Genomic DNA, 12,453 nt, shown 5'->3' with positions numbered 1-12,453 from the left:
TAGGACGTAAATGAAAACAAAAATCAAATATATACTTTGGACAGTGTAATAATCAAAAAGTGGTTTGTAGAGGGTTAAGTAAACTTGCAGATCATATATTATGATTAAGAACAAACATCATTTTCTGAGCTGCAGTATATTTCAATATTCATGTTTATATTTAATCCTCACAAACAGTCGTCTTCACCACAGAACAGCCTTCAACACGAGTCATGAGGTGATTAAGTGTTAGGGAGGTGAGTCAGGTCAGTCATGCAGAACTCCAGACACAGACAATAGTGAGTAATAGTGATAAAAAAACAGGGTCATCAAGAGATCAGAACACACCTCCTTTAATCATCCACTTCTCCAGATCCTCCATCTCCAACTCCATTACAGAGGGAACGTCATCTTCAAACATCGGCCTGACAACACACACACACACACACACACACACACACACACATAGAGTACACACACACACACACACACACACACAGAGAATACAGAGAAAGATTAAAGAGGAATTGCATGTTTTTTTCTGCATTATTCAGCTGATACTACTAACAATACATCTGTGCTTCCACTTACTGTGGCCACATTATTGAGAACACCTACTACTACCTTATGCTTCCACTCACTCAGTGTGGCCATTTTATTGAAAACACCTACTACTACTACTACTACTACTATATAGTAGTAGGAAACACCTACTACTACTAATATTACTATTACCTTGTGCTTCCACTCACTCAGTGTGGCCATTTTATTGGAAACATCTACTGCTACTACTGCTACTACTACTACTACTATCTAGTAGTAGGAAACACCTACTACTACTAATACTAATACTATCTTGTGCTTCCACTCACTCAGTGTGGGCATTTTATTGGAAACACCTACTATTACACTACCTTGTGTTCTCACTCACTCAGTGTGGCCACTTTATTGGAAACACCTACTACTACTAATACCTTGTGCTTTCACTCACTCAGTGTGGCCACTTTATTGGAAACACCTATTACTACTACTAACTTGTGCCTCCACTCACTTACTGTGGCCATTTTATTGGAAACACCTACTACTACTTCCTTGGGCTTTTACTCACTCACTGTGGCCACTTTATTGGAAACACCTACTACTACTACTACTACTACTACTAACCTGTGCTTCCACTCACTCAGTGTGGCCACTTTATTGGAAACATCTACTACTACTACTACCTTGTGCTTTTACTCACTTACTGTGGCCACTTTATTGGAAACACCTACTACTACTACCTTGTGGATCCACTCACTCAGTGTGGCCACTTTATTGGAAACCCAGATTGTGTGTTGTGTCAGACTGGAATGGATCAGTAATGCTGTAAGATTGTTCTAGAAGGATGTGAGCTCATGTTACACCCACATGTATGCAAAATTACACACACACACAGAGCTGGTGCAGTTCCTGTTTTAAAGTAACGAGTATCAGGCGGAAGGTTTACTGCATTTCCTCTGTAGGAAATATCACACTTCCTGCTGTTCTCTCGCAGTTCAGAACATTCAGACTGATGAAACTCTTTTTACTAAATATTTTTCACAAGAGTTTATCCTTCTGAGTACCAGTCAATGTTTGAACACACCTGCTCATACAGGTTAATTCTATTTACATTTTTATTTTTATTTTTTTTACATAGTAAATGAATAGTGAAGTAATCTATCTATAAAGGAACACATAAGGAATCATGTAGTAACTTAAAAGTGTTAAACAAACCAAAAAACACGGTTAACTTGCGGTTTCTGAGGCTGACAACTCTGATGAACTTATACTAATGAGTGCCAGTTTCACCATTAGAATGTTTTTGAAGTTTTTTTTAGGTGACTGCATTAGAGGATAGTTTCAAAGTTCTTGAAATTCTTTTTTTTGGATTGACTGACTGTATTAATTGAGTATTTTTTCTGTAATTAGTTGAGTATTTCTTGCTTCTCATGACCTGGATTAGAATATTACTCAAATATTCACTATTTACTGTATATCTGTAACACAACTCTTCACTACTTTACAACTGATGCTCTCAAACACATTAAGAGACAAGAAATTTAAGTAATTAACTCTTGATGAGTTCAGCACAGCTGTTAACTGAAAGCCTGAATTCCAGGAGACTCTACCTCATAAATCCAGCAGAGATGTGTAAAACTGAACATCAAAACAAGAGGAACTACTTTGAAGAATCTAAAATATGAAACATATTCTGGTTTGTTTAACTCTTTATTACAGTTTACTAAATAATTCCATATATTTTTCATCATAGTTTGGATGAATTTAGTGTTAATGTAATGCAGAAGTTTTTAAAACTGCTGTAACACTGCATTATTCCCTGCTGTGGGATTAAAAAAAGGATTATTTTACCTTCTATCTTAAAATACTCATCACACACACACACACATATATCACTGCACATCAGAACAATTCTGTATTGAAGGATCATCTTACAAACCATTGTGCTCTTCATGCTCTTCATTACTTATAACACAGTGTGTTTTTAGTGTTGTGCTGTTTGGCAACCATAGCCTGCTGTACCAAAAAAAAGGAAAGGCTGTGTTGCCTTTACTATTCTGCAATTACTATTAATAAATTAATGTATTCATTTGAGAAATACTGAATTTTATTATGATGCATTTTGTAGTTATTGTTTTTTATGACAATAAGCCACATATGGATGTGTGTTCATTGTTGTTTCAAATTAAAAAAGAATATGTTTTATATTTTATATTCTTAGATGATCAGTTTTGCACAGGTATTGAAGAGGTAGAGTTACAGGTATGCAGTGAATAGTGAATATTTGAGTAATGTTCTAATCCAGATTATGAGAAACAACAACTATTCAACTAAGTAAAGAAAATGTAATGAAAATAAAGGTATGTAATAAGGTAATGTTGAGACTCACATCGGCACTTTCTCTCCTCCTTCAGCATCCAGATATGGATCCTGCTTTAGAGCTGAAATAACAGAATAATAAATTCCTTAATTTAGAGTTATACCAGTTACACACATCTCAATGAATTAATCTTAATCATTTTCTATAGAGCATCATCTTTAATATTAGATCAAATAAAAAATACAATAATAATTTAGTTCAGTTTTGTCACTGTTTAAAATGTTGACCCTTTGATCTACTTTCATCTAGTGGTCAAATGGCATCATTACACTCAATTGATTAAAAAACAAGATGACAGGAATCCCAGTCAACAGTCTCTACAGCCAGTCCAGAGAGAATCACCTATAGATCTTAGCTATATGGTGTGCATTTTTGACAAATCACAGCAATAATAGAAAGCTACAATAAAAAAATATAAAATGAAATAAAAAACTGTCCCCATATGTGGACATTGTTTTGTGCAAAACAACTTCCTGTACAAATACAAAAAAAAGTTTTTTATATATAGTGTTTGGACAATGAAACTGAAACACCTGTAGTCATTTTAGTGTCTGAGGTTTCATGGCTAAATTAGAGCAGCCTGGTGGCCAATCTTTATTAATTGCACATTGCACCAGTAAGAGCAGAGTGTGAAGGTTCAATTAGCAGGGTAAGAGCACAGTTTTGCTCAAAATATTGCAATGCACACAACATTCAAACGATTCTGTGCCTCCACTCAAATTCTGCCGTGTTGTGTTCAGCCGTGGTTTTATGTTTTTTTAGATACAGTCCGGTTTAGCACCGGAACATCCCTTTCAGACAGCTTCCTCTTACAGCATCCACAGTTAATCCTTTTGGATGTGGTTCGTCCTTCTCGGTGGTATGCTGACATTACCCTGGATACCATGGCTCTAGATACATCATAAAGACTTGCTGTCTTGGTCACCAACAATTGCACCAACAATTTGTCCTCTTTTGAACGTTGTCCTCGTTTGAATGTTGTGTGCATTGCAATATTTTGAGCAAAACTGTGCTCTTACCCTGATAACTGAACCTTCCCACTCTGCTCTTACTGGTGCAACATGCAATTAATGAAGATTGGCCACCAGGCTGCTCCAATTTAGCCATGAATCCTCCCACACTAAAATGACAGGTGTTTCAGTTTCATTGTCCAACCCCTGCAGTTTCACTGTGTCTAACGCCATATTTTTTAATTGATCGACACCACTAACCGTAACACATGCCATGGGTCATTTAACATGTTTAGGACACACATTTTCACATGAAATTTCTCGTTATCATTGCATTAAAACTGTGTGTGACAGTAAAACAGTGAAGCATAAATATTAACATTAACATTAATAATGTATACTGGTGATGTAATTGTGAAAATCTCACCAGCTTCTTTCTCTCTCCTCTTCTTGCGGTTGATCAGAACGCCGGCCGCCACCACCATGGCTGTGATGACGAGTGTTATCACCAGCAACACCACGATAATGATGAAAACGTCCCCCCCATACCCCAGCGTCGTGTGAGGAGCTGCAGTTGTGCTGTAATTTTTCACACCTGCGCGTACTCTGTGCTGCGGTGGTGAATCTAAACCAGGTTGTAAAACAGTATTCATGTTTTAAGATCATAAAAAGTTTTAAAATATACACATGTAAAACATCTGAGATGATGTCTAAAGTTCGGCACACCTTTTAAAATGTTGTGCATCGTAGATTAACACTCAAATGATGATGAAACTAGCACTCATCAGGACTTTGCATCAGAAAAGCAAGAGCAAGGGCCCTATCGTACAGCCTGCGAAAGGTGTGTTGCGGTGCTCGTTGCTATCTTAAACCCCGTCGAAAGTCTATTTTCACGCCTTGCGCACACGTCCTTAAAATAGTGTTGGACTTTAGGAATATATCTACACTGATGGGAGTGGTTGGCTGGAAGTGAGGTGAAGTGTTCAGGTACATTTCTGGTGTGTGGAAAATAGAGCTGCGCAACTAACCGAGTTAAACCATGACAAAAGTCAACAGTATACCCTATCTGATCACTTCTTTATCACAGGAAGTAAACATCTCACCCAGAGCCTTCAGTAATCAACTATAAAATAAAATATACTTAAAAAACAGCACAGAAACTATAAGTCATTATTAGTTATATATTTTTCTGACATGTATAAGGTTTTATATTTATGTTCAGTACATGGATATAATAATTGTAGCTTAATATAGCAGACCCAGGCATTCTGCTGTTTTAGAATTCTGTTTTTAATCACTCAAATGCTGGAGTTTTGGAAATAAAACTCCAGCATATGACTTCACTATTATTTAACTGAAATTCACTTTAATATTTTCAATTACTGTATATACAACTTTAAAAAAGTGAAATACACAGATCTATAAAGTTATAATATGTTAGTGTTCATTTCTTTTCACCAGGGCACATTTATTAAAATATAAAATATATTAATTTATTAATTAAAGTCACTTCAAATTAAAGTCACATAAAATATTGTCAAATATAAAGGATATGTTTTGATATAAAGGTGGAGGTTTTGGTGTTCTGTTTTTTTTTCTATGATTTGAAAGTTAAAAGCAAACCCAGCTTTTAACGCTTTTAACAACAAACAGAATAAAGTAGAATAAAATAACATTACTGTTCCCGTAAATGAGCTGCTGGTGTATCTTCACACTGTGAACCAGCAGCTCAGTTTCCTCTGCTGAGACGCGCAAAGGAGCTGCACTGTTAAGATACAAATGCGCCAAAGTCAGTGCTCACCTGACTCTTAAAGGGAATGATGACTGGCACCCTGATTGGTTTATTACACTTTACACCCAAAACACACCCATGCTTAATTAAGAGAATTAGTACATGCTTTTTGCGTGTTTCAAGCTGCACAAGGTGTACTTTTTGCGCTTTCACGATACCTAAGACAAAGGACACGCCCCTAAATCAATCTGCGCAAAGTGGAGAGTGATGGGGTACCTGTGGTTCGGGTGAGGTTCTGTTTCTGGGTCACGTTTTGGTTTTGTGTGGAGTTGACTTTACTCTGGATTGTGGCTGAAACAGATAAACAAAACAATATATATATATATTATCAAAATCAATATCTTATCAAAATGTTTATTACTGCAGTTCTACTCCTGTCGTATTGACTCTAATTCTTCTCTTCTCTGCTGAAACTAAGACTCAGTCCTTAATCATGTTAATCTGAGCTAAAGGCTAAAGCTGCTGTTTTCATGTGGGTCAGCCAGACGTCTTCCTGTAGCAGTTTTCTCCAGTTTCTCTTTTGAAGGTGTAGGAAACAGTCCTCACCGCTCTCTGACTTCATCTGTAATTTCTCTAAAGAATAATAGTTACAGAGTTCTCTTTGTTTCTTTGTCTCTTTCTAGTTATTATGATGATGAAAGTGTGAATGTGCTGTAAGTGTGTAAAAATCACCTCCTTTTTTAATGGGGGTGTTATAAAACGTTTGACCTGTAGTGTATTCAGCTCTGAAAAAAAAATAAGAGACCACTTAAAAATGATGAGTTTCTTTGATTTTACCAAATAAAAAAACTCTGGAATATAATCAAAAGGAAGATGGATGATCACAAGCCATCAAACCAAGCTGAACTGCTTGAATTTCTGCACCAGGAGTAAAGCAGCATAAAGTTATCCAAAAGCAGTGTGCAAGACTGGTGGAGGAGAACATGATGCCAAGATGCATGAAAATTTTGATTAAAAAACAGGGTTATTCCACCAAATATTGATTTTTGAACTCTTAATACTTTATGAAAATGAACTTGTTTTCTTTGCATTATTTGAGGTCTGAAAGCTCTGCATCTTTTTGTTACTTCAGCCATTTCTCATTTTCTGCAAATAAATGCTCTAAATGACTTAAATATTTTTATTTGGAATTTGGGAGAAATGTTGTCTTTAGTTTATATAATAAAACAACAATGTTCATTTTACTCAAACATAAACCTATAAATAATTTTCCAGAGTTGTATATATATAATATTTCTTTATGCTAATTAATCATAAGAAAGTTAACTGAGCCTGGTGATATAGTTTATTCATTTAGTGATATAACACAGTGCACAGCATCACTTACTGCTGAGTTCAGAAGGTAGATTACTTTTTTAATTATGCTGAAATGTAAAATATATGCTCTCTCTCTCACTTGTGCGCACACGCACACACACACTCACACACACACACACACACACACACACACAGTAAATGCACATTTGCTCTTTACAGGAGGTCAAGTGTGGAATATGGAGTTACACATGTGTTTATTTCCTTTCTTAAAACTCTCAGTTAAAGTCAGTAACTCATAAATCAAATTACAATATTCTCATTTAAAAAGCATCAAAACCACCCTGAGATACAGTATGTATTATAATACAGTAAAAAATTAAGCAGACTACACTGAAAAAAATGACGAGTTAAATTTTACTTTAAAAAGATTCGCAAACTTTCTGCACTTGCATTTTTTAAAGAAAATTTAATTTAAGATACATTTAAGTAACTTCAACTCGATTTCAAGACTTAAATGTTACTTAAATGAGTAAATAAGTGAACCTTATTTATTTCAGTAAACTTAACTTAATTTATTTTTACTGAATCAATCCTTTCTTTTATTAACCTTAACTTAATTTATTTTTACTGAATCAATCCTTTCTTTCAGTAAACTTTACTTCATTTCTGCATACAATATTAACTAATTACAATTGCTTCATTTATACAATATTACTCAAATAATTTATGATACATAATATATTATACGACAAATTTAAATAATTTAAATTAAAACACACATATTACACTGTCTCAACACATGGATGGCATGTAATATTTAAATTCTTGTGATCTTGTGATTTAGTCATGATTTTAATCATGACTAAATCACAAAATTGTTAAATACTCATTATTAAAAACCTTAGTATTAAGGAGAAAAAGACTGATTAGTCGTGACTAATAGCAGTAATAATATAACAATAATAATAGGATCAGTACTTCTGTGCAATGCATTTGTTAGTTTGTAAACTATTTCTTATCTTCAATCTGCCTCCATCAAATCTAGTCACTACAGCTCCCATAATCCTCTGCTTCCTGAAACCAAAATCATGGGAAACTATGAACTAATCTGAGATAGATTCTCAGATTTGCATCTCTGAATGACTAATTTCTTACAACTGTTTATCTACAGTATTTTACTGTGGACTACATGCTGTAGAAACCTGATTTTTTTTTACTCTTTTATTGCGAAGTATTGCCAACTTCATTTTATACATTTAATCCAGCATTTTTCTCGAGTTTGTCTGATTTTGTTTTAAGTTTTTGTACCCTGAGGTTTGATTTGTTAGTCTGCTTGTGATGGTTGTCTACATGTGGATAAATTAAATCAGTCTAACTCATTCTGACGAATTGACTTACATGTTTTTGTTGAGACAACCTGTGGATATGATTCAACAGCCACTTTCTCCTCCAGGAGAACTGGAACTGAAAAACAGAAACACAGTGCTACTGATGTGAAGCATCAAAAGATTGCTTGGTTGGAACAGTAAGGATGATTTATATGAAGAATCAATACGAATATTGATTCTTCATATAAATATATAATATAATATAAATTATTATATTGCCACTATATATAAAAAATTATGCTAAAATATAGTCTCTATTTCTCTCTCTTTCTCTTTAACCTGTGGAATATGGAGCTACACTTTATTTTATTTTTTCTTCATTACAACTTTTAGTTAAACTCAAACTCAAATCAAATTACAATATACTCATTTAAAAAAAAAACATAAAATGTTCTGTATTGCAGATTAATACTAAACTCATCCAAACTATGGAAATAAAATATATGGCATTATTTACAAACTGTAAAAAATTGGTTAAACCAGAATATGTTTTTATTTTACATGTAAAGAAGTGAATAGGTAGAGTTACAGGTACACAGTGAATAGTGAATATTTGAGTAATGTTCTAATCCAGATTATGACTACTCAAAAAAAAAAAAAATACTTAAAGCTCAGTCCATTTCAAGAAATTTGAAAGTATCCTCAAGTGAGGTCACTGCAAAAACTACCAAAATTATTATACTGATGAAACTGGCACTCATCAGTAGTTTCCATTGTTGTAGAAGATATCAGAGTTACCAGCCTCAGAAACCACAAGTTAACAGTATTTTTGTTATGTTTAACACTTTTAAGTTACTACATGATTCCTTATGTGTTCCTTCATAGTCTGATAGATCAGTTCACGATTCATTTACTATGTAGGAAAAATAAAATAATAAAAACATTGAATAAGAAGGTGTGTCCAAACTTTTGACTGGTACTGCATTTGACGCATATCTACATATATATATAGAAAGACTTACATGTTTGTGGTGTGAGAGTTTGTGGATATAATTCAGTGAAGGCGGTTTCATCCTGCAGGAGGGGGGCTGTAAAACAGAACACAGTGTCACTGAAGTGAGGCACCAAAACCTAAGCTAAAAGTACTAAAAGCTCTTATAGAGAATCATCTAGCACCTGTTAAACATGAGGCAGTGTGTGTCATCATCCTGATTTTAATTTTACAGAATATAAATTTTAATTTAATTTTACAAAATAAAAAACACAATTGTAACCAGTATAATGATAGATTGTGCTTTAATCTGCATTTCTAAACTCATTTACAGTTATTTTGTGTTATTTTGTATTTTTCACAGCAGCTTTTACTGTACAGTGCAGTCTATAAATATTTAGTCATGTTTTTTGTAACTATTCCATGGACTTAAACAATCAATATAAGTAGTAGTAGGCTTATTTAGAGTAGTATAGGGTGATTTAGAGTAGTATAGGGTGATATAGGGTAGTATAGGGTGATATAGGGTAGTATAGGGTGATATAGGGTAGTATAGGGTGATATAGGGTAGTATAGCGGGATATACGGTGATATAGGGTAGTATAGGGTGATATAGGGTAGTATAGGGTGATTTAGAGTAGTATAGGGAAGTATAGGGGGATATAGGGTAGTATAGGGTGATATAGGGTAGTATAGGGTGATTTAGAGTAGTATAGGGAAGTATAGGGGGATATAGGGTAGTATAGGGTAACACAGGGTAGTATAGGGTAATATAGGGTAGTATAGGGTGATACAGGGTAGTATAGGGTGATTTAGAGTAGTATAAGTTAGTATAGGCTTATATAGGGTAGTATAAGGTGTTTTAGAGTAGCATAGGGTAATATAGTGTAGTATAGGGTAGTATAGGGTTATGTAGAGCAGTATATGGTGATATAAGGTAGTATAGGGTTATATAAGGTAGTACAGGGTGATATAAGGTGATTTAGAGTAGTATAGGGTAGTATAGGGGTATATAGGGGAGTATACGGTAATATAGAGTAGTAAATGGTATTATAGGGTTATATAAAGCAGTATAGGGTTATATATAAGGTAGTATAGGGTGATATAGGGGGATTTAGAGTAGTATAGGAGTAAATAGGGTAATATAGAGTAGTAAATGGTAGTATAGGGTTATTTTAAGTAGTATAGGGTTATTTATAAGGTAGCATAGGGTTATATAAGGTAGTATCAGGTAATATAGGGTAATATAGTGGGACATAGGGTAGTATAGGGTTATATACGGTAGTATAGGGTTATATAAGGTAGTATAGGGTTATATAAGGTAAATTAGTGTTATATAAGGTAAAATAGGGTTTTATATATAAGGTAGTATAGGGTAGTATAGGGATTAAAGGGTTGTATACATTAATAGTATGCTAATTGTAATGTTCAGAAAATGTTCTCTGTAGTAAAAGTCTTTTTATGTCTGAGAGAAATATTGTTTATGTTTAGATGTTGTCCATATTCTAAAGTAAAAGCTTATCTTCTCTTTTTGTATCTTATTATCTGGATATGAGAGATATTTATAGCTGCAACATGCCTGAAGTTTGTGTTTTTATCTCGTTTCTCACTTAAGGAATTTGTTTGCACCCGTTTTTCCTTTAGGAGAGCCTGAGAGTAAACTGTCTGCTAAACACAGTAAAACCAGGTCATGACACGTTTACACCCACAATGTACACACACACACACACACACACACACACACACACACACACACACACAGACCCAAGCTGGGACATTTTACAACTGAACAGCAGGAAGTGTTTTCTCTGAAGTCCACATATAATAGATTAATGCAGTAGTGGGATATCTTCAGAAACTCAGATGTTCATAAAGGATCCTAGTTTTAGAGTCTCTGATTGGATCATTTTGATCATATAAAGATACTGTAGATAGTACAGGCTATGATTTGAACAGAGGTTACAGATGTTTGCGTGTGGCTTGATTGAACTGTGTAAAACACTACAGCAGCAGTAAAACTGTGCTCTGTGCACATCAAAGGTCCAATATGGTCACTGTAGATAAATTATGTGAAACTGTGTTTCTGACTGAAGTAAGCTGTTGCTTTGACAATTCATTAGAGGAAGCATGCATGCCTGTTGTGCTCTTTTAGGCGTACTTTTCCTGTCATTACGATAGCAAAGACACACTGGTTGCCAGCTTGCCAAAAGGTAAAAGCTAAAATATGGCACAAGATGTTTTGAGTAAATTAACACAGCTATCATTTTTTGATCGAATTGGACTGTTTGTTAACAAATCACGCCCTACATTGGATAAATAAATCCCTATATATGGGTTATACTACATTTCCAATATCGCAGCCCTGAATTAATTTGGGGTGTTTTGAGGGATGTCAGTCTTTTCAATCCAGCTCAGTGCACAGCAGTATTGGCTCGCGAGTAATTTGTAGCATTTCCATATAGTAATATTTCACAATTTAAAGTTTAGTAGACATCCCGAGAAATCTCACCTCTTCTGAGACTCATTGGATTCTCCTGCACAATGATAACAGCTCCATACTGTCCACAAATCATTGCACCGTGTTGTTCACACTATAAGGTGCACTTAAAATCCTTTAATCTTCCCAAAAATCATCAGAGCTCCTTATAATCCGGTGCTCCTTATATATGAATTCTACCAGTCAGGTATTAAGGAGCAGTAAAGCCACTCCACTGAAGTACAGAGTTATACAGGAGTTTCAGTAAAGTTCTCCAGCACCGCGACTGGAGCAGTATTAGCATTAACCGCTAACCGTGTTAAGAGCTAGAGGTGAATATATAGGACTGTAGCTACAGCTAACCCCGGCTAGCACTGCTGTAGCACCATTAGTATTAGCCGCTAAGTGTGCTAAGTGTTAAATCTTTCACTGTTCAGAGGTGAGTATATCGGACTGTAGCCTGCTGCTGCTGGAACACCATTAGTATTAGCCACTAACCGTGCTAGCTCTTTCATGCAACAATCACTCTTTGTAAAATAATAACATGAAATAGCTCTATTTGATCATTGGACCTGGATGGACCTTTTTCATAAATGCTAGACTTTTATTAGGCATGTTATTTTAGAGTTCTCTGTGAGGTAGCTAGAATTAGCACTACATGTTGTTTGATTAATGCCAGGTAGGTTAGTGATGGAAGAAGACTCTATAATGATTCTGACTTCTATAACTAAATACGTCTGAGTAAACTACACTATACTTC

General features: G+C 34.7%; 1 protein-coding gene across 4 annotated transcripts in view; it reads right to left on the bottom strand.

Annotated features, from left to right (window-relative positions):
* The window catches only part of tmem154 (transmembrane protein 154), a 30,097-nt gene that overhangs the window by 6,838 nt on the left and 10,806 nt on the right, over positions 1 to 12,453 (bottom strand). For 3 of the 4 annotated variants that reach the window (XM_049472479.1, XM_049472480.1, XM_022667210.2), the window contains exons 3-8: positions 9,249 to 9,314; positions 8,297 to 8,362; positions 5,858 to 5,932; positions 4,277 to 4,474; positions 2,909 to 2,960; positions 328 to 404 (exon numbers count right to left, since the gene is read on the bottom strand). In XM_049472479.1, coding sequence (XP_049328436.1) covers positions 328 to 404; positions 2,909 to 2,960; positions 4,277 to 4,474; positions 5,858 to 5,932; positions 8,297 to 8,362; positions 9,249 to 9,314 — 534 coding nt within the window. The remainder of the gene's footprint in view (positions 1 to 327; positions 405 to 2,908; positions 2,961 to 4,276; positions 4,475 to 5,857; positions 5,933 to 8,296; positions 8,363 to 9,248; positions 9,315 to 12,453) is intronic. The other variant, XM_022667212.2, reaches the window with a different exon arrangement.

The sequence above is a fragment of the Astyanax mexicanus genome, chromosome 25, assembly GCF_023375975.1.
Source record: "Astyanax mexicanus isolate ESR-SI-001 chromosome 25, AstMex3_surface, whole genome shotgun sequence".
Classification (NCBI taxonomy): domain Eukaryota; kingdom Metazoa; phylum Chordata; class Actinopteri; order Characiformes; family Acestrorhamphidae; genus Astyanax; species Astyanax mexicanus.
The sequence above is the reverse complement of the archived record's forward strand: the minus strand, read 5'-3'. Positions and strand labels throughout refer to the sequence as shown.